The sequence below is a fragment of the Tenebrio molitor genome, chromosome 2 (assembly GCF_963966145.1).
Source record: "Tenebrio molitor chromosome 2, icTenMoli1.1, whole genome shotgun sequence".
NCBI classification, from domain to species: domain Eukaryota; kingdom Metazoa; phylum Arthropoda; class Insecta; order Coleoptera; family Tenebrionidae; genus Tenebrio; species Tenebrio molitor.
The window spans coordinates 9,869,628-9,890,027 of NC_091047.1; the positions used below are offsets into that span (position 1 = coordinate 9,869,628).

At 34.3% G+C, this 20,400-nt stretch overlaps 1 protein-coding gene across 4 annotated transcripts in view; it reads right to left on the reverse strand.

Moving 5' to 3' along the window:
• Positions 1-13,632: 13,632 nt before the first annotated feature.
• LOC138123011 (KH domain-containing, RNA-binding, signal transduction-associated protein 2-like) overlaps positions 13,633-20,400 on the reverse strand; it is a 148,925-nt gene continuing 142,157 nt past the window's right edge. For 3 of the 4 annotated variants that reach the window (XM_069037497.1, XM_069037494.1, XM_069037495.1), the window contains one exon: positions 15,310-20,390. In XM_069037497.1, the coding sequence (XP_068893598.1) occupies positions 20,255-20,390 (136 nt within the window). In that variant the 3' untranslated portion in view covers positions 15,310-20,254. Of the gene's footprint in view, positions 14,847-15,309; positions 20,391-20,400 lie in introns of those variants that run through there. The other variant, XM_069037496.1, reaches the window with a different exon arrangement.

Below are 20,400 nucleotides of genomic sequence, written 5' to 3' on the forward strand. Positions count from 1 at the left end.
GACAATTCTTGTTTGATTTGTTTACTACATATAGGGCCGTATCACGACACCGTTATTAAAGTTAACTCATCATTAAAGTAAACAAAAACGATATAGATTTATGCAGTTATAACCTGCCAGAAAGAGATGAATTCGTCACCAAGGTAATTAGATTAGAGTCACGATTAAATTTAATTAGGGTGTCGTGATATGGCCTATAGAGTTTTATACACTTTTATGGAAAAATAGATTTTTTTGAGTTATGTGATGCTAGTCACTGCTGTAATGACTTTTGCCATGGTGAAAGATTCATTTTCCAGCACCGAAAACTTTATTAGCGGTATTCGGATGTTTCTTTTTCCTTGAAATTTAACTTCATAAGCCAGATGCAAATAACATTTCTTTCGACTTTGATAAAAAACAGTAATTACATTCTTGTTGATTTAAATTTAACCAAACCGAATCCTCGATGTAGTTATCAACAAATTGCCGAAACCTTGCAAGGTAAACAAACAGAGATGACAAATAAGAGTTGAACAACCTCTGTGGTGTTAATTTATCGCAACGAAAGGGGTGTAATAAGATTGTTGTAAGTTTATTAGCAATAAAGCTTACAACGATTTAAGTAGCTCGTTTTGGGGGGAGTAATGAAATAATTATTATTACCACGAGACAATTTCGTGGAGAATGTTCCAAAATATTCTATCATAAATATGTAAAATAACTGATGAGAGGAGTGAATATTTTAATCTCCGGTTATTAAGACTGCATTCGGAATTTGAATTGATAATGAAATAAAATAATTACTCAACAATTTTGAGAACGTGGTTTGAGTCCGCGAATCTGCATAATGTGGTAATTAAGACGTTTCCAGTGGCACTTCTTCTCGGTCTGTAATTTCAGATTTTCCTGTCAATTTCATCAAATTAGGAAGGTTTTTAAATTAATTTGTGTCACCGAACAAAGTTGCAGGTTTTTAGTGACGTAGCATTGCAGCCATCTATAAATCCTGAAGTAAAACTTTCCACCGGAACATTTAACAGAAACTTTAAGTACATTTTCTGCCATCCGAAATGCAAAACCTGTTCGTTTTACTCGAGCAGATTTTATTCCGTACAAGTTAAGGTGTGTCTGAAGCGAAAAAGGACGTGCCGGGGGCAATTATTGTGAAGGGTGGAGCTTGTTGATTGTATTGTTAAACGCAGGGGTTGTAATTCTCTTTATCAATAACCCGATTTGAAAGTTGTGGGAGTTGTAGAATTATTTGTAATAGCGTGAAGCATTAGCCGGTGCTCATATTGATCCAGAGTTTCAACATAAAATCTCACTTAATACCCTATAGTGTTGACTAATATAATTTTAGGAACTTGATACAGATGGGATGCTAAGCCTTTTGTGTCGGGTCGCATTTTTGCGTGAACATGAATACCTAAACAAGTACTAAACCTCAACTTCGCCAAGTCTCGTCTATATCAAAATGGTATTTAAATTGGATCATCACCTCGGAAATGAAAAGTTTGTGTGTGTTGTACCCGTCCGGCGTTTACTTTGCCGGGAATTTATTTCCTGCTAATACATATAAATTTTTTTGTAGTTTGACGGAATAGCGTCACGAGTGAGCGCCCCTCGCTCCGGTTAAAAGTTGGATTGAAAAATGTCACCCCTGAGGGTCCTCGCTCGAAGTGGGGCTCTAAACGGGCGTACCTCTTGCATTGTAAAGTTTAGACCTATTGGCACCTGTTCGCAGCACCAGGAAGCAGATCGACAGGCTTTGTACAGGTGTCACCGCAGAGGCTGTGTTAGATTTATATGAAGCTATCAATTTCCACTCTCCACCGTTTATGCTTCGTAGGCTATTGATGTCTTGCGGAATATCGGAAAACTGAGCAGTGCCGCCTTCTCAGGGTTTATATTATTCACGCTGAAATGCCATCAGGAGCCATATTTTAAATGCTTGTGAGCAATTTCGACCCTACAATTCCGCATATCTACTCGAAAGCCTGAAATACACGGTTTTTCACCCCTTTTTAATGGAGATATATTATGGCGGAGTAAGCGCCACTGATTTACTCCGAAAATGTCAATTTGCTACTTCGAAATTACCCGCACGTAGACCTCAAAATTTATTGATTGAATGTAATTCCCGTCTTCTCCTCCTTTTTACGCCGAGAACCTAAATAACTACTCCTATTATTTACACTAGATGCAGGCGATAACTTCATTTATTGCCTGAAAAAGTAATACAAGTTATAATTGCCAACGTGATATATTTTGACGATAGAGTTTAGAGTTACCTTTAATGCAAGTTCTCTATAATAAATTAGTGATTAATATTGCCATTAGCCGACCTAACTTAATCCGATATTATTTATTGATCTATCTCGTAAGTTGAGCTGAGTAGAGTTTACCATAAATTTAGCTGTTGCAAAATAACATGTTCGGCAAATATCCTTTAAAAAAATGCAAAAAATATTAAATTCAAAATTTAAAATGTGATTTTTTAACACCAAAATTTATTAATACATACTTATTTATATAACAAGTGGGTAAAGTAATACTTTTTTTACGAGAAGGAAAATTTGCCACACGAGTGAAGCGAGTGCACAAATCCGCCGAGTAAAAAAAAGATACATACTTCACTAACGAATTGCATACAAAATTTTTAGCGACCGGTATTAGTTTTTCCATTCATTTGCGTTCATAATAGTAATTTATTATACGAGTTTTATAAGACACCATTTTATCGCGCGCGTTTTTTAGAGCACGAGGAGCGCAGCAAAGAGTGCTATAAAGCAAACAAGTGCGACAAAATGGCTTATAAAACGAGTGTAATACAATATTAATAATAATGCTAGGACAATTATATTTGGCAAATATAAAGGGTTGGTAACACTGATAACTAGACGAACAATTGCAAGTTTTGGATTTAAAGTGTCGTGAAGTGCAGTGATGACATAGCAACTAGTCACAGTGAGTCACTGCCAACATAAAAAATTTAAGTAAATGTTCCTGAAATCGGTATTGAAAAGAGCTTCTTTTCGAAACCCGTTTGAGTGTTATAATGACTGTGTTAAAGGTGCAAAATAGAAAAAAAAAACTTTTTTTGCATATCGTAATGAAAGTGGCACTTTTTTACACGCAAAATCGTAATGAAAGTAGCACTTTTTTACACGAAAAATCGTAGTGAAAGTAGTACTTTTTTGCACCATTTTATTCCATTTCCTTGTCAAAGCATACCTATATTTTTTTAAATAATTTTTCATAAATCCTTTTGGACCAAATTTCTCAACTTACATCGATATGCAAAAAAATAGTGTTTAGGTACAACACGTTATGAAAGCCTCTTTTTTTCACTTATTTGCTTGATCAATCTGCAAATTCGTGAAAAAAAGTATGACTTTCAGAACTAGTTGTCCAAATAACTATTACGAAACTGTCCATTTATTAATTTTTTAATTTTTAAAAGAAAACAATGTTGTCCTCTAAAACAAATGATTTTGTTTTATTATTGACGTTGTAATTTGTATCGAAAATTATTTTGCGGTTTTAATGAATAGCAAATACTGTATGAACGTTTCATCGGAGTAATTCGAGAGTTGTCTCCTAAACCGCAAATGTCACGCTAAAATACGTCAACTTCACACGAGACCGTGGCAGTATTTATTTTTCTTCAACAATAAACTGTGTATTTATCTCCATTTTCACTCATAAATATATAATGAAGGCACGTTTAGTTTTATCAAGTGCATACGGTTATTTGTCATAGCACGAGTGGGATTCTAGAGACAAGTGTTCAATCTATGAAGTGTTCAACAAAAGTAATTTGGAATTTTTGCTAACTCAATTTAAAATTATCTGTCTGTACAGGTGTGGGCGTGTGTAGGCGTCTTCATACAACCTGGATCACTGGCTTCAGGAAAAAGCCACAAAATTGGAGTTTAGTGTTGATGGGTTGACAGTTAGCAACACAATGGAACACATGTAATTTCATAAGCCGCGTTTTAATTTTATGCCGCTTTCAGGAGTTTAGTAACTCCCACTCTGACACAACTTCACCCACACGTCGCCCATCCATTGATGAAACTTTATGTCTGTGCACTTTTGCAGCGAGTTTATTAAAACTGAAGCTCCACCAATCAATACTATATCGTTTAGTATTTTAATTTGTCGCATGTTGAACTTTGCAAAGCGACCAAGGATAAAAGAGTTAATATTTGTGTTTGAAAATGTATTCATTTGTTTGTTAGCTTTCGTGAGTCGTTAAGTTGACTTTTTGAATGGGAAAAATATTCTCGTTTAAAAAAAATAATAATAACTTCAACATTTGCACAAAGCCAAATACGAAAACTCCTTTTGTGTAGTTTCTCCGCCCAATTAATTGGAGTTAATCTTTCATAAAGAAATATCTTTTTTTAGGTTGTTCTCAGATGAAAGATTCATTCTTTTTCGTATAAACGGAGCAAAGTAGTAAAGCTAACATTTTATGTGGGATTGGATATTTTCCCTTCAGAAACGATAATCCGTCTGAACCATCTCAATACCTAAATTTTTTATGCTCTTTCCAGTGATAAATCAATAATACTCATGTAGAAAACGTTCTCGCGGTGTCATTGATTAAAATAAATAATATGAATATTTACCTCAAAGCTTTCGGTGAAGTCCTGAAATCTGAGCTTCCACATACTAATACGATTTTGTTCCGTACTGTAGTACGTATAATTTTCAAATAAAATCGGAACTTAATGAAATACGAAATTAAGCTTTGAGGCTTGCCGAGTTCTCTTCAGGTCAAGTAGATATTACTATAAAATCTTTCGTTGCTCGCTAAGACCTAATTCCCTCATAATGTAGACAAAACAATGGGCTACTTGTTGGTAGTTTTCATGTAAATGGGAAATTTGGTCTGGAAAATTTGAAATTGCACATTTGAACACTCTGGAACTTGCCATTAACGATAATTTAGGTCACCAAAAATTTGTTCTAAACCGTGGTTTAATAATTTTAAAACAAAATGAAATTCCATCAACAATTAGTAGGGACAAGGAAGGTAGTCAATTAAAAATTGACTTAATTTTTATCGACGTTGTCTTTTAGCATAAATAACAAGTTGTTTACGTTTCACTAGCAAGAGCTTCGGGTATTGGTACATATAATATATGAATATTTTATTCTTAGTATAATGGACAATTTTCCCCCGAAGCGAATAGTCTAAAGCTTTTGTACTAACAGTATCATTACATAATTATGTAAAGTGAGTTGCTCGTGCTGCGTTTGCCCATTACATTGTATGCAATTTTGATGAAATATTTCAGGTGTGTCAAGGTTGATGTATAGAAATTTATGCATAAACAGCCTCGCCTTCCAGTAAATATTTACTTTTTTGGATCATCATAAAACGAAATTAATGCTTTTTACAATTTTGCAACGTTGACGATAATTACACACAAAAATATTATAAAGATTTTTCTTTTTGATTTGCGTAAAGGTATCTAACTACTAAAAAAAAATTGATATGATCGAAAGAAAATTTTGCTTTTTTTAATGTTAACTGCATAATTCTGTATAGATTTTGTGTTGCGAGGATCGTAGATATGCATGTATGTGTGTATTTGCGCTAGAAAATGTGCATCTGGTGGAGCTAAACTAGGATTCAGTGCACGTAAGTCGCAATTCAGATGTCACATGTTACAAGAAATAACGATTTCAAAACAATTTTCCCATCAATCTTTGCGACCCGGTGCAAATAGAAATGTAGAAAATTTGATATCGGGATATATCCGACCGTTCAAATTTTTCTATCAGCACGATGCGTGTCTAAGAAAAAGAATTTAAGCGAGATAAAGAATAAATTGTTGAAAGTTTGAATGTGCTCGCTTCACCCGTGTTTAGATGCTGCAGAGGATCTCTACTAAAAATTTGTGTCAGTGATTTTTAATTGCAGGATCTTCGACACACTACCCTAGAAATAATTATGAATTAAATGAAATGAACCAATAAATAGCTATTTTCAATACAATAGTTAGCAAAGTAGTGCATTTAATCACGAGTACGGAAGTTGGGCATCTGAGCCGAAGGCGAGTACCCCAACCGAACGAGTGATTAAATGCACGTTTGCTCATGCGTGTTGAATCTGATTTTTTCCATGATTATTGATCAATGATACTAAAATAAAGTCGCGGAATCGAAATTTCGGGCAGCATTTTTTTGTCAGTTTTTGAATTTTGAGTTCATTGTAGTAAGTGTATTTAAATCATCGTTTTCACCTGCTGCCTCCCTTATTATGTCGCAAATCACTATTTTTTAATGTAAATAAATCAAAATGACAAAAACATGACAAGAGTAAAAGACTATTTTTCATAACTGTTAAAATCACTGAAACAATAATTTCTACAAAATTAGCCCAACAGTGAACTCACAAACAGTTTTTCACAACAAAAGGTGGATCAACAAAATTTCAAACAAAAGAGGTTATGTTGTTAGGCGTTGCGTGTTTGTAATTGGTTTACTGATTTTAGTTTAATCAGAGATACCAACACATGATGCATTTATTATGAACTTTTGTAGACATTTGCCCAAAGCAATTTCACGCTTTTTTTCCGTCAATTTTAATTTAAATAACAGGTTAAAAATTTAAATAAGTCAAAAATTAGACAAGCCTTAGTTATTTTAAAACAGATTAAAAAAACCCTCACTGCAACATATTTGGAGCCTTCTATCGACAAACTCGCAAAACATTACACTTTGCTCACTAGCGAGAAAATATTTTTTTCTCACTAGTGATTCAATTGCCATCTTTGCTCACTATTTTCAGTGAGCAAAGACCACTGAAATTCAATGATCATGGAAAAAAATATTTTTTGTAGTTTTTTATTTTATTTTAAATTTACAAAAATCTAATTAAAAATTTGATACGCGTATGATTTATTTCCATCGTCACCAATTTATTTTATCGTTACACGAAAATTCTCTAAAATGTTTCGTTGCGGTGTAAATCTACAGAATACTTTTTCTCGTGTAAACTGAAAAAAAAAAAATCGCATTTCATTCTACCTCGGATTTCGGATCTCGACTACCAAAAGTCGTGGATACTACACAAGTCTCACAGATCTTCAAAAAACAAAAAATATTTTTGAAGAGTCGTGTTTAGCGGCAATACAGTTTCCCTTTCCTTTGTTTCAAATTTACGTTTACTTATCTTAGTGTGATAACATAACTGATAACTTTTTTTACAAACCGAACCGTTACCTCTTTTTCTAAGACACGGCAGGATTTCTTCTAATTTGCTTTTACAAGAAAATTCCAGTTAACAATAATTTCATCTTCAATACCATGAGTGCGAATAAGCGAAACCAAAAGTCTAAAACCATTTCACAAACTCTAAAGTAAAAAAAAAAAACTAAAAACCCTAATGACTTCTAATGACCGTGTTTATTTGATCTCCAAATGAAAATTTTCTATTGTCCTTAACGTTTTCATTCGGACTATCATAATACAGTTGCTTAAAATGATTACAAAGAAACTTTTCTGAATTTAACAATTTGGTCTAGTTAATTCAACATTCTCCTGTCTAATAGGACGATAAATTAAACTAATTAGATTTGTGAGTTCAAACAGAAATTTGCTGAACATTTAACATTGTGAACTTGTCCCATCAAGGGATAATGATGTGTTTGTGCTGCAAAATATAACGGTAACAAATAATTTCATCAATGTTCAGTAAATAAGAGATCGTTGTTAATTTTTAAATGTAAAAGGGGCTCATTATTTGGGGTTTATTTTAAATTAACAATTGTTTTATTATAATTTTTGAATTTTAATAATTTTGTTACATAACCTAAATCCTTAAATTAGTAAGTTTTTGACATAGATATTTGATATATGCACATATTTTGTTAATTCTACAATCGCCAAAGCAAGGTAAACATTAAAAACATTTTCAATATTTTTTTATTGATCCATAAAATTAATTAAAATGTCTGTAGGCACAATTCAGAGAATTAAAAAAAATTAATGAAACCCGCTGTAGCAGACTAGAAAAAATCAGTTCCCCATACCGTGTGAGCAAAAATTACTGTTTGAGTTGGCAATAAATTTTGATGACTTTTGATGGTTCCAACGAGAAAACCATTTTATTAATAAAAGATCACACAAACCAAGACGTTTAAATTTGAAATGTATGCCAGCTGTCAATAAAACAAACCGAAATAGATACAATTCAGTCTTGAAAATGTCATGTAATAGTATATTATGTTATGAGGAGCAAAAATGAAGTTTTATGTGCTGCGGCTGGTAGATTGGCTGCCGAACGCAGTGAGGCAGACAAACCAGCCAAAGCACATAAAACCATTTTTGCTCCGAATAACATATACTATTTTTTCTTCAAACCTTCATAACAAATTATTTAAGACATGTTAAGAAACCAGGTAGGAATTTCAAATGATTTAGCTACTTTACTTTACTGCCGCTCATCAGCGGAGATAATAACTTTATCTGCCGCTCGTCAGCTCGTTAGATGCCATGACAATGAAGTAACACTTTAGCATTATCAATGCAGCAGGATAATGTCATAATTTACGGACGTTTGAAGAAAAAAATTTGTATTGCCAACTGAAACAGTAATTATTGCTCAGCCTGTAGAATCGGATAATTTGACAGTTGGATTAATTTTAACTGCCGCTTATGATTTATCGTAAATAACGAGCAGTGATTTATAATGAAGGAGACATGTAAATAGTCTTGAATTTAAATTATTTATTGATCTCACTTGTTGAATTACGTTACCTTTGAGTATAAAGCCATATTTACACATATTGATAAAGTCAATATGCGTAATTATCGATAGCAAAAAAAAATTGCACATCTTGTACCTACTATAAAATGGTCACACTTTATAACTTTAGTAGTATTAACTGAAATTTAGACCATATTAAATTAAGTTATTGTGGTACTAATTCTAAATTTCTAAATTGTTAACCTTAACGAAATAAGTGAGTCTGTGCTGTCATGGACGCACATTTAGAATCACATTTTTGGGTTTTTTGTTAGGACAATTTGTAACAAATACTCGTATTTCGTGTAAAAATTTTCGATTTTAAATCCTAACAGAATGCCAAGATTTTGTGTATTTTTCACCTTTTAGAGAAAAAAATCCAATTGAGTAAAACCTGAACAGTGCAAAATTTTTTCTCATTCAATTGTGATTTAATAAGTTATTAAAAAATTAAATCAATTGATACAAGAACGGAAAAGAAAATTTTGATTTTGAAGATATTTATTTTCCACAACTAAGTAAAAATAAAATGGAAACCCTATTACGTTCTCAAGAGATTTTTTTGATCCTATTTATAACCGAAAGCTGCTCACGATCCTTAAAGGATCGAAATGAATTTCTCCTAAGGTGGAAACGAGAGTAAAATTAAAACCTTCCTGTTTGCCACAATTTATTCAAGCAATGTAACCGAAAAAATTATACCTTTAGTATCAGATAATTAAGACTAACTGAAAAAGAATTATTGGCTTTACGTTTTTTTGTAAAAGCTCTCTAAAAAAACATTTATAAACGAATATAAAAGGTACAGATCTGATACTTCTGAAAGAGGGTAGATCCACAGACTGCTGATGTCGCTAGATAAAAGACATTGACGGGCTGAAATTCAACTTTGAAATTTAATTACAACGTTTCTTGCATAGTAACCATATAGGAGAATTTGATGTATGTATATCCTTTGTTAAAAGAGTCGGACAAAAAAAAAGACAACACCGATTCACTTTAAACTTGGAGTGCTTAGTCTTAAGAGTTTTTACGCAAAGCCTCATTATTCTTGGTTCAGCAAGCAACAATTTCATTAAGTAGATAGGAAAAATTTTAAGTGAATTTTTCAGTGTTAATAAAATGAGAGAATAATTGGAAATTAATTTTCAAGATCATGACTAAAGTTGAACGTTTTGTTATTATCGAAGCAATGAAAACTTTGTTCGAGGAGAGAATCTTAAAATTTAAGTTCAGTGGGCGATTGCCTTGAATAAAGATGAAGCCATATCCTCACTCGCTTTTAATTAGTAAGGCAGCAAAAGAAAAAATTAATAATATTATTCATAAGGCTTTATTCCCAAGAATCTAGTCTTTGAGTGGATGTGACGGTTAAAGGAAAACTAAGAGAGACGGTAAAATGTACGCTCGACATTCAAAGAAAATATTGGAACGCAAAAAGGGTTCCTTTTAAATTTCAAGTTTCTCTAGCAGTCGACCGTCGGTGAGAATTTTTAGATCGTGTGATGGACAAGTGGTAATTCAGTATATCTGGACCAGAAAAGGGTCTTCCAGGAAGTTATTTAGGGAGCCTACAGCTGAAGAATATTGCATGGGAGGCGCTTCCGGCTCAAGTTTGATTAATTTTTAACGAGAACAGGCTTTATTCATTTTTAATGACGTATTCTTTTATTTTCTTATGTGGCTATCCCGTCGAGTAAAGACCCCCTAATTAATTGATGGTGAAATAAAATGACTTAAGTATAAGCTGCCTTTTGGGCAACGTTTGCTGCTGGGGGCATTACAACGGCAGCTTTGCATTCAAAAATAAAATGAAATCATCCCCGTGCAACAATTATGTGAAAAGTTTTCAAACTCCATTTCCTACAGAAATGACCAGTTACAAAATTCCAACATTCGAAATTAAGAGGCGGTCTGCGTCTGGTCGAGAATCGATATTAAAAGTTGGGCCGGTGTTTTTTCAAGGGCTTAAGCAAAGGATTAAATTCCGGTGGAAATTTGAATTCATATCGAACCGAAGCGGACACTAATTACCTCCCATATGGGTGAATTTACGACGTATTAACCTTAAAAGTTTAATAATCAACAACGAGCAATCTATGTCAAAAGTTTTAATGAATCCTACGATATGCCCTGCAACTCTCGAATAAAATACACTTTCTATAGGCTCGGGATGGGATTTGCTTTTAGTGTTCGAAATGAACCCGGTTTTGCTGGGTGACAAAACAAAATTAATGTGCAAGGAAATTATGAAATATCAACTGTGTTTGATAATTTAGAAAAGTTGTCGAGTTCGGTGAAGGTTTACTAAATCAATTTGGTGCTTAATGAAGCGATTAACCTGATTATGTGAAGCAGTGTTGAAGCTTTTAACTTAATGTTTAGCGGAGTTGAATTTTATGTCTTTACTAGTTGAGGCGGAGTTTTCCCACTAAGAGAATTATTTATTAGTTTAGTATACTGCAAAACATACTGCACACGTTGCAGCTAATTTAGGGCTTGCCGTAAGCGCGGTTAGGCCTCCTAAACATCGTCTTTCAGTAAATCTTACTGCTAAAACTAAACGCCTTCAGCGCACTCAAATAGACATCTTAAAATTTTTACCTGAGTGGTATTTGTAACACAATTTAGTTATACTTATACATTTTCTTGATTCTGTTGCACTTACCAACTTTGTAGCGTAATCTTAAAATACAACAAAAGGCGAAATTTATATATGCTATGTATCACTTGTTCTCTTATAGCAAAAGAACTGCTAAACATAATCCATAAGGTTTTGGCTGATAGTTAGAGTGTTTCTTTAAGTACATTTGTAGAAAAAAATCATTGCATCATTTTGCGAAGGAACGCTGTAGTAATGAAAAAAGTGAACCAAGTCGAAATTGCTGGAGCAAGCATTGAAAACAGTTGCTTAGCTATAGCTACGGAGTGTTTGCAACACATCAAAAAGTGCTAGTTTCGTGGTAGTGAAAGTGATAACCAAGCAATTGTTGTATCGGGTGTTCACTTAATTTTCTCTTCAAAGTTGGCGTTGAAGAGTCGATTGTGAACGCACCATTCGTTCGTCTGCAGAGTAAAAACATAAACAACGCAAAAAGTGAGGTTACGAGTATATTTAAACAGGTGATTCGTGATGTGTAATCCGTGGTGCGTTCACAATCGACTCTTCAACACCAACTTTGAGGATAAATTTAAATGAACACCAGATATCTCTAAAATGTTCAATGCGACGTCATTTTAATGACTGCTAGTGGGGGTCTGCTTAATACGACGTATATGACATCATTAAGAAAATGTGTTTTTTTCGGCCTCTGTCTAGAAATTACTGATTTTCGATTTGTCTAAAGCGTTTTGAAAATGGCATTTGCGGGCCTTCGCAAATTTATATCCTTTTTCGCAAGCTGTACGTTGTGTATAGCAGAAGCCGAATCAGTAGAGGCCGAGGGGTTATCAGACTTACTGGCGGGCGGCCACCAGGTCGACAACCCAGATAGACGGGTTAGGAATAACAGAGAGGACGACGACGGTTTTGAACATATGCAGAATGGAAGAAAAACAAATTCCCTATCCGATAATATTTTAACAAAAATTATCTTTTGCTGTAAATAAATTGTCGGCCGAAAAAGTTTTGTGTATTACACCACTAGAAACTGTTTTGCAAGTGCTGCAAATGCAACTTGTGGTGCCTCGGCTGGCGCCTCTGCCCACAAACCGTGCTCGCACTTGCAAAATGACCCTTTGGGAAATCATTCCACTACCGATGTGTTTCCTTCCAATTAATCTGTTTTATTTAAATTTTTATAAATATATTTTTGGAAACAGTTAGGGTATTTAGAGAAATGTAACTATGATTGGTAAATGCTGCATGGTAGTGGCAAATCTGTGAAAATATAACTTCATTATTTTCCGGGATTATGATGGATGATGTATTAGAAACAAGTAAACTCCATACAAACTCGACATTCGGAAAATACGTTGGAAAAAGATAAATGAGTGAAAACGTCGTCGAAACCAAATATTTAGTAATAACGCCGACAAACAATTTTCCCTGGAAAAAGTTAGTAAAAGTTTGATACTTTCAAATACTCCCTTAATATAACCACTAGAAGCAATTAAACCTTGCCATCTTTATTAGAAGTTCGAAAGAGCCTCTTGAAAAAAGCGTCAAACCTCCTCTTTGTCCTGTTTTTATTGAGCTGTTTTCGTGAAATTTAACAAATTGTAACGGCCGATAATGAACACAAAGAGCACTGTATTTATCTGATTCGAGAGAATTAAACGAGGAAATACTCCTCAGAGGGTCGTGTGTTGCGAACTCCGTTGCCTAATCTTGTTCTGTACAATTATATTCGCATCACTCATTGGTTTAGGTGAGTATTAAGCTAATAGTTTTTTGTTATCGGTGCGGCTCAGCCGAAAGCAGCCCAAAACGGCCCTCGCCGCCGCAATCTCCACATAAAGACATCCGTTAGGTCCTCTTCCAGCCGCCGTGAACGTGAAAAATTAAGAAATTGGCAGGACGAATCTGGCGACGGAGCGGAAGCTCAAAATATGCAACCCGCCACTGCTTACGCACAAATTTTATCAGGATCTTATCTCCGACCCCGGATTTTGTCGATGGTGTGTTTCCTGTGCTATCGGCTCAAAGTTTGATTGCTTTCTTATGATTCCGTAAGCTGATTGCCGCGGCCGCTCTGTCTAATACTCGGAGGTGGCGAACCATCTCGTGTCGAAAACCCATTATGTTTTATATTTTTTTAAATCTATGGAAGAAAATCAGATTTTGCCGTGTCGGGTTTCGCTTTTTTGTTTCCGCTTTTCATCACGGCGGACTCGATACGAAAGGGGGATCGATGTTGGAGGAAAGCCAATCAAACGAGATGTGCTTCTTTACGATTTATTTGTTTTACACATATTACAGAATACATATGATTAGAGCGTAGTTTAAATATTATTTTATAATTTTATATTTAATAAACACATTAAAGAACGAAATTTCGAGTGCTTTATGTGTGAATATTGCAAGCACAATCTCTTTAACATTAATTTCTTTTAAACTGTGACATTTTAAACATGCTAACAGTAAAATGTAATATTAAAAATTACAGTTAGGTAGTTAACATTATTGGTTTAGTTCCTTACATTTATTCTTATTCATTTAGCCAGTGACTGTCAAAACACCCAGTGTATCGCTCCGATTCGCCCATTTTAAAAGCCACTGTTACAATTGTTATCTAAAATATTAATAGCTAAATTAACAACTAATTTGGCATCTAATTTTAACGGATTAGTCGAGCTTTAAGCCGTTGGCTTCGAGCTTAACTAATTGCTTTTTCAGGTAGGTACTCTTACATTTACAATTCTCTTTAATTCTAGTCGATATGTTCTAGAAAAGCGAATAAAACAATGACCAACCTATTGAATGCGGTTCCCTAAGTATGTACACAATTTGCACAAAACGTCGAACACGTAAACAAACTAATACGAACAAAGGACAACGGCGTATGCATCATAGGAACAGATCCTCTTTTTACAACATTATATTAATTTATCCGTTAAATTCGTTGTGATAAAATCTAAATCTGTACAAAAAGTAAACGTAACGATCAAAATTGCACTACTATTTTGTGTTTTGATTATAAATATTCATATTTGGTCCGTGCATTGCGTAATAATTGATTACATTAGAGTAATTAATAATAGTGGACATCACCGAGAAAATATCAACAGAACGTGTTTGGGTGGTGAAGCGATTGAAAATTCGCAGAATAAAAACAGGGCCGGTCGTCAATTAGGGTAATTACGGCGATCGCACAAGGAAAATAAATGCAAAAGGCCGCATATGAAAAGTAAACTTCCAGGTCCGGACCAATAAATTAGAGGGAGAGGCGAGGAGGAGAACCGAAAGCTGGACTGCACTTGTTTCATTATTTTCAGCCATCTGATCAATTTTCAATCGCCTTTTTTCTCATCAAGTGTTAAATAAACCGTGGTTGGAGACTGCGAAACGGCCGCGCATTCAAATTAAATCAAATTAAGGTTAACAGCTCCCGTAATGTAATCTTCTCTCAGGAGAGGAACCAATGTTGTAGTACGCCTGGAACAGAACAAATCGGTTAGCCCGCCACCAAGACAACACCATCCACTTTCTTCGGCCCCGTGGAGTTTTTCACTGTTTTTCCAAATCGGCAGGCAAATTTAATCAGCACTGTGTGTGTGGGACGAGTTCGGATAATTGTTGAGGAAATATTATTGCGTGGCAAGTGAGAGCGGGGCCAAATTAATTGATATTTTGTTTAAACTGTGCTAAACCAACATCATTATAAATTTGTACGTTTAATATGTAAAATGTCAATCGAAATGCGACATTTAATAAATTTTAATCGCTGCGGAAACTACTGGAATTGTTTGCATCGCCCCAATTTTATTTGTGTTGAGGGTTGCAGCAACTGCTAATTGGTTGTCGTTTCGGGAAAATGTGTATTAGTTCTGTAAAATCAGAAACACACTGATACATAAAAAAATCGAGTATTTTCGCTTTTATAACATGGCAGGGACTGATATTCAGTTCCAGATTGAACACCGAGTTTAGGTTTTTTTTGTATTTGTTGCTGCACATGAAATTTCTACACGACTGTGCAGTCTTTTCTTTCAATTCGACGTTCATCAGATTCGTATTCGATCTCATTACTAGTGAAGACTTTTATTGACTGCTGTAACGTTTGATCCATCCTTTGTTGCATCATATTACAACGACTACCTGTTCAAAGAGTAGACACTCCGTCACATAGAAACGTCTTGTTTTGTGTTCATTTTAATCTACATCTGAGATCTTCAACTTTGTTTTGTTTGTCTGTTTCAGGACTCATTATTTATGCTGATGATCCTAATCTGCTTATATCTACGAAGACAAAATAAGAGCTATAAATCTAACTCATTGAATAATCGATAGTATATTTGTGCTGGGAAATTGTTACCGGTTGGCTCCGAACGAAAGGAAATCTTAAGAGATAGTAGTTTACGATTCGGAATATAGACGTGTCAGGTAAACTTAATTAGTGCGAATAAAACTCTTTCAAGTTTACGAGGTTGCTCCAGAATTAATGACGGTCATCCCAAACTAAATTCAAATCATTGAATGAATAATAAGTATGTTGTGTAATAAGTGCGGAAAAGTGCTAATTTCTCACGACTGTAAAGAAGACGTGGCACGTGTTATACATTATATTGTTTATACGATCAGGTAAATTAGCGATGACGAAAAGGCGGATTGACTTTTTAGATCAATATAACAAACAAGAATGACAATTTATACAGGGTATCTATAAATGATTGTCGGGTCAAGCCAGCTTTGGAAAGAAATAAACAGAAGCCTAATTTTAATTCATCATTAACGGTCACTTCTGACATTGACGTTTGTTCACGCTTCATACCTTTTCCTGAATATAGGTACAGTCGCGGAATCAAAATTTCGGGCAGCATTTTTCTGTCATTTCAACAAAATCTCTGTAATCCACCTTTTACTGACTGACATTCAAAAATTAATTTGAGTTTTGAGTTAATTGCACTGAATGTAATAAAACCATCGCTTTCACCTGCTGCTTACCCGTTATTATGCCACAAAACATGACAAGAGTAAAAAATGAGGTTATATTAACGATTAACGTAAAGGTTGTTTTAGAGTTTACAATATAAAAATGACAATAAATGGGATATAAAGTTACGTCATTTTAACGACTTTTTTAAAATTGATTTTGGTTTTGAAAAATATTGATAATGTAATTTTTACAGATCCGAAACAAGTGTAGCCTCTACATTTAATTTTGTTGTTAATTTTAATTATTCATCAGATCCTAATCCTGGATGTACTCGTACAATTAAATTCGTTGTAACTTTAACCATCATTCTAATAGTTTACATGAAGTGTCAACTGTCAAGGCCTATCCTGTGTTTCACGCTGTGTTTATTGGAACGTGGAGTTTAAGTAACGACATACAATTTCGAATTCATGACTCGATTACAAATTAATTTGATCGTTCGATATTAATGTTAGCAGAAACAAAACACAGGTGAAACTTGCTTGGTGAAAAACCAACAACCTAACCTGAAAATGTGACATTCGGTGTCGAATTTATTCTACAGTGTGGAATAGAATGATTTACATCTAGTTACCTTTGGAATTTTTGCATATGTAAATTTTCCTGCACCGCTCTACTTTTTTTTCGAAGTGCCGAACTATTAGTTCTCTCAATAAATGTCATCAATCGAATTGACAATTGTTACAATTTACTAAATTGAATTAACAAGCGTTGGTGGCCACTTTCAACACTAGCTGTAACTTGCTTTTGTTACTTCCTTTTTAATTTCAATCTCAACTTTGCATTCATATCATCCCTTCGCAATAAATCACATTTGGAATTTGGATATATATTTTGAGGTTAGGCTTTCTTTTTTTTTAGAGCGGCATTTCGTATTTTTACAAGGGTAATGCAAAGGTAACTAGATGTAAATCATTTTATTCCACACTGTACATAGCACATAGTATTGCGTGATTCAAAATGATTGTAGATAAGTATGGCAACTATGTCATAGTTGCCATACTTATCCACAATCATTTTGAACCACCCAATACATTCAAAATTTTCAAAGTTTTCATAGCAAACTGGACCAGACAATCATTTGTAGATAACTTGTTTAGCAATGAGAGCCATGCCATAAGTCCATAACAGTAACACCAAGTGGTCTACAAGCTTGAGAGTGGGTCACAAATTTGGGAAGCATTGTGGATGTAGTGGAGTTTCATACCTTAATTCGCTCAATTTTCGTAGGGACAGGTCAGGTCAGGTCAAGTAGTTTTCACGGATTTCACGGTTTTGTCTTAGTTTTGGACATTACTTGAGAAGTTCATCTTTTCATGCTAGCTCACAGATCATTTTGTGTTGCCATTTTTCGTTGCACATAATTTATTTTTCAGGAAAAAAATATTTTTATTTCGCAAAATTACTGCAAAGCAGATTTCGTATTAACTTTTACAACTTTTTACAATCCTCAGCATAGGCGGGACTCATTTATCCATTTTTTCCAAGTTTCCAATGATCTAATTTTAGTTCAAACTTCGATCTTTTTGCTCTTTCATGGTTTCACGGAGACCAACATTAGGGGATGCGTTTTTTAATGTAACCTTCTTTAAACGTATCATAGACTTTCTTGCCGTTTCATCCTAACTTAAATTTATCAAGGAAATCGCGATTGTGCATTCTTTTCTTTATAAAACATCAGAAAATCAAAATTAACCGAAAATAAAAAAAGAGAAAGTGCTGTGCCATTATACCAAACAGAGAACATATCATATGCAGATGTTTTCAGCTTACGATCAATGAACTTGACCTGACCTGACCATTTTGTCGTGCGAGAAGACATTTTTCGCGCATGAGCACATTATTTGAGGCACGAGTGACGAAGGAGCGAGTGCTTCATTTGCTCGAATGTGCTGAATACATCTCGGCGCATAGAGGTTTCTACAATATTTTTTGAAACGAACATTATGTCTGATTTGTCGTGTACCCTTTGTGAATAGATAGCGCTTGTCCATGCACTTGTCCAAGTGTCAGTCGAATTAATAGCGATTTATGTATTTTCACTCTTTCGAAATTTTCAACATTCACATTGGAGAAATGGCGTTTTGTAAACCAGATTTTATTATTATCAAGTCAAATTATTTTTAGAATGTTGAAAAAGGTGAATGCTTTTTGGATGATTTTGAAGCACTAGTGCGCGAAATCTACTTTCGCGGTTGACTGTTGCGGTAGCGAAATGTCATTTTGAAGGTAGTGAGTTCAAAAATATTATTTTGTTTAAACCAAGCTCTTTAAACTTAGATCTTTTGGGAACTTCTTGATCAATATTTAGGTATTTTATCGAAACAATTAATAACAAAGGCATCTAAGTATTTCTCAAGGTTATTTAATAAACAACTCTCCTAATAATTCACATTTAAGTTATTTATGATTTTTTTTTTTTGTCTATAGTGGTCTTCTCTGCAGTTTGAGCCGAGGATTTGCATTTACAAACTCAAGCGCTTAGGCATCTGAGTAAATGAAAATTACAAACACTGGCCCTTCTCATCACATTTTGTCCCCTTAGGCGGTTGTCTACCTAAACTTTTTACACACTTCAAATGCACGGAGTGAAAACTAACGTGCGTTAAACTCTCGCCTGTCACAATTTACATTTAAATTCGCACTAATGCTACGCTGACTCAACGTGCGTTACGATTAACTAGAGTTGAATTGTTGGAAAGCTTCAATTTATGTAACCCCACCGTGCGGCCGTTTTTATCTTAAAGCTCTCGCTGAATAATTAATTGTATCGAAGTTAATAAAACTTGATGGTGCATCAGTATTCTGGCGCAGTTGATACAAGCCGTTTTAATGTCGTGAACCATGACCAAACTTTTAATTGGAAAATTTTGAAACGTACGCCGACGAATGCAATTTTATACATTTCCCGCAAATTATCGGATCGCTTGAAAGCATATTTGCTGAAAGATGGTTCAGGCCAAATCTAAAGTTCAGACCAGATTGAACTTCTTTCTCAGTGATCTGCATCGTTCGCACTCCTGACCATAAGTTTATACGAATAGATGTCAAACAGTATTAACGTAAATTTTCACTGGATTTAAAAAAAATGGAAATGACGCTAATATTTTTGTTGTTATTTTATCAAGAGATATCCTTTCAGAAGAACATATATCTCTGGAAAACATCCAGTTACGTCGTTTAATCCTTCCCTGCTACACAAAATCTCGTTTGCGTTAGTGCAACTACCCTGTCCATCATTTTTTGCTCGTTACTGTATAAATAAAAGCTCCAACTTCAAAGGTAGAAAACTGCCGATGTCAGTGTTTTTTGTTTGCAGAGTTAAATTATATGTCTAAACAAATATGTTTTTGTTATGTTATTGATTTTGCGTTGACAGCACAAATTTACAAGGAATTGAAAATACTCGTAGTTGTTCAATAAAAATGCAACTGAAGGAACGGTCTCTTGTCATTGTCTTGTCAATTGTCAACTTAATAGTAATTAAATAAAAAAATCGCAACTGGTAAATGACGTTTTCAGATATTGCTTGAGTGCTTTTAACAATCGTTTTCTTCAGACATTTCAGAAACTAGAAGCTGGTGACAATGCAACGATCGATTTTAGTAAGAGAATGGCTGCAAAGGCAAACTAGAAATACCAACGTCATTCACAATTTTGAATAGAATAACATAAGTTAAATTGAAAGCTGAATGAGCTTTTAACATTTGCGATTGACGTTGCAAACGCTAGAAAATTCGATTTGAGTTTCGAGTTGTGTCCTTCGCTTTTAGCTCTTGATTGGTTTTTATCTGTGTTTTATTTGATCGCCATAATTACTGTCCCTTCGTTAGGTAATATTTGCAATTTTTGATTTTATCGCAGCTGCCTTTTCCGTTAAATTTAATATTAAGCGTCTTGAAGAGAATCAATTTGTGGGCGAGAAGGGAAAGAAAGTGAAGTGTGCTGAGTGAATTCGTGAATAGGTGTGGGTGTCTCTTCTCTTTCTGAAGTTAGTGGAGTAATTTATCGATCTAGCTGCGCAAGACTCCACTAAGTGCTTTCTGGTTTAAA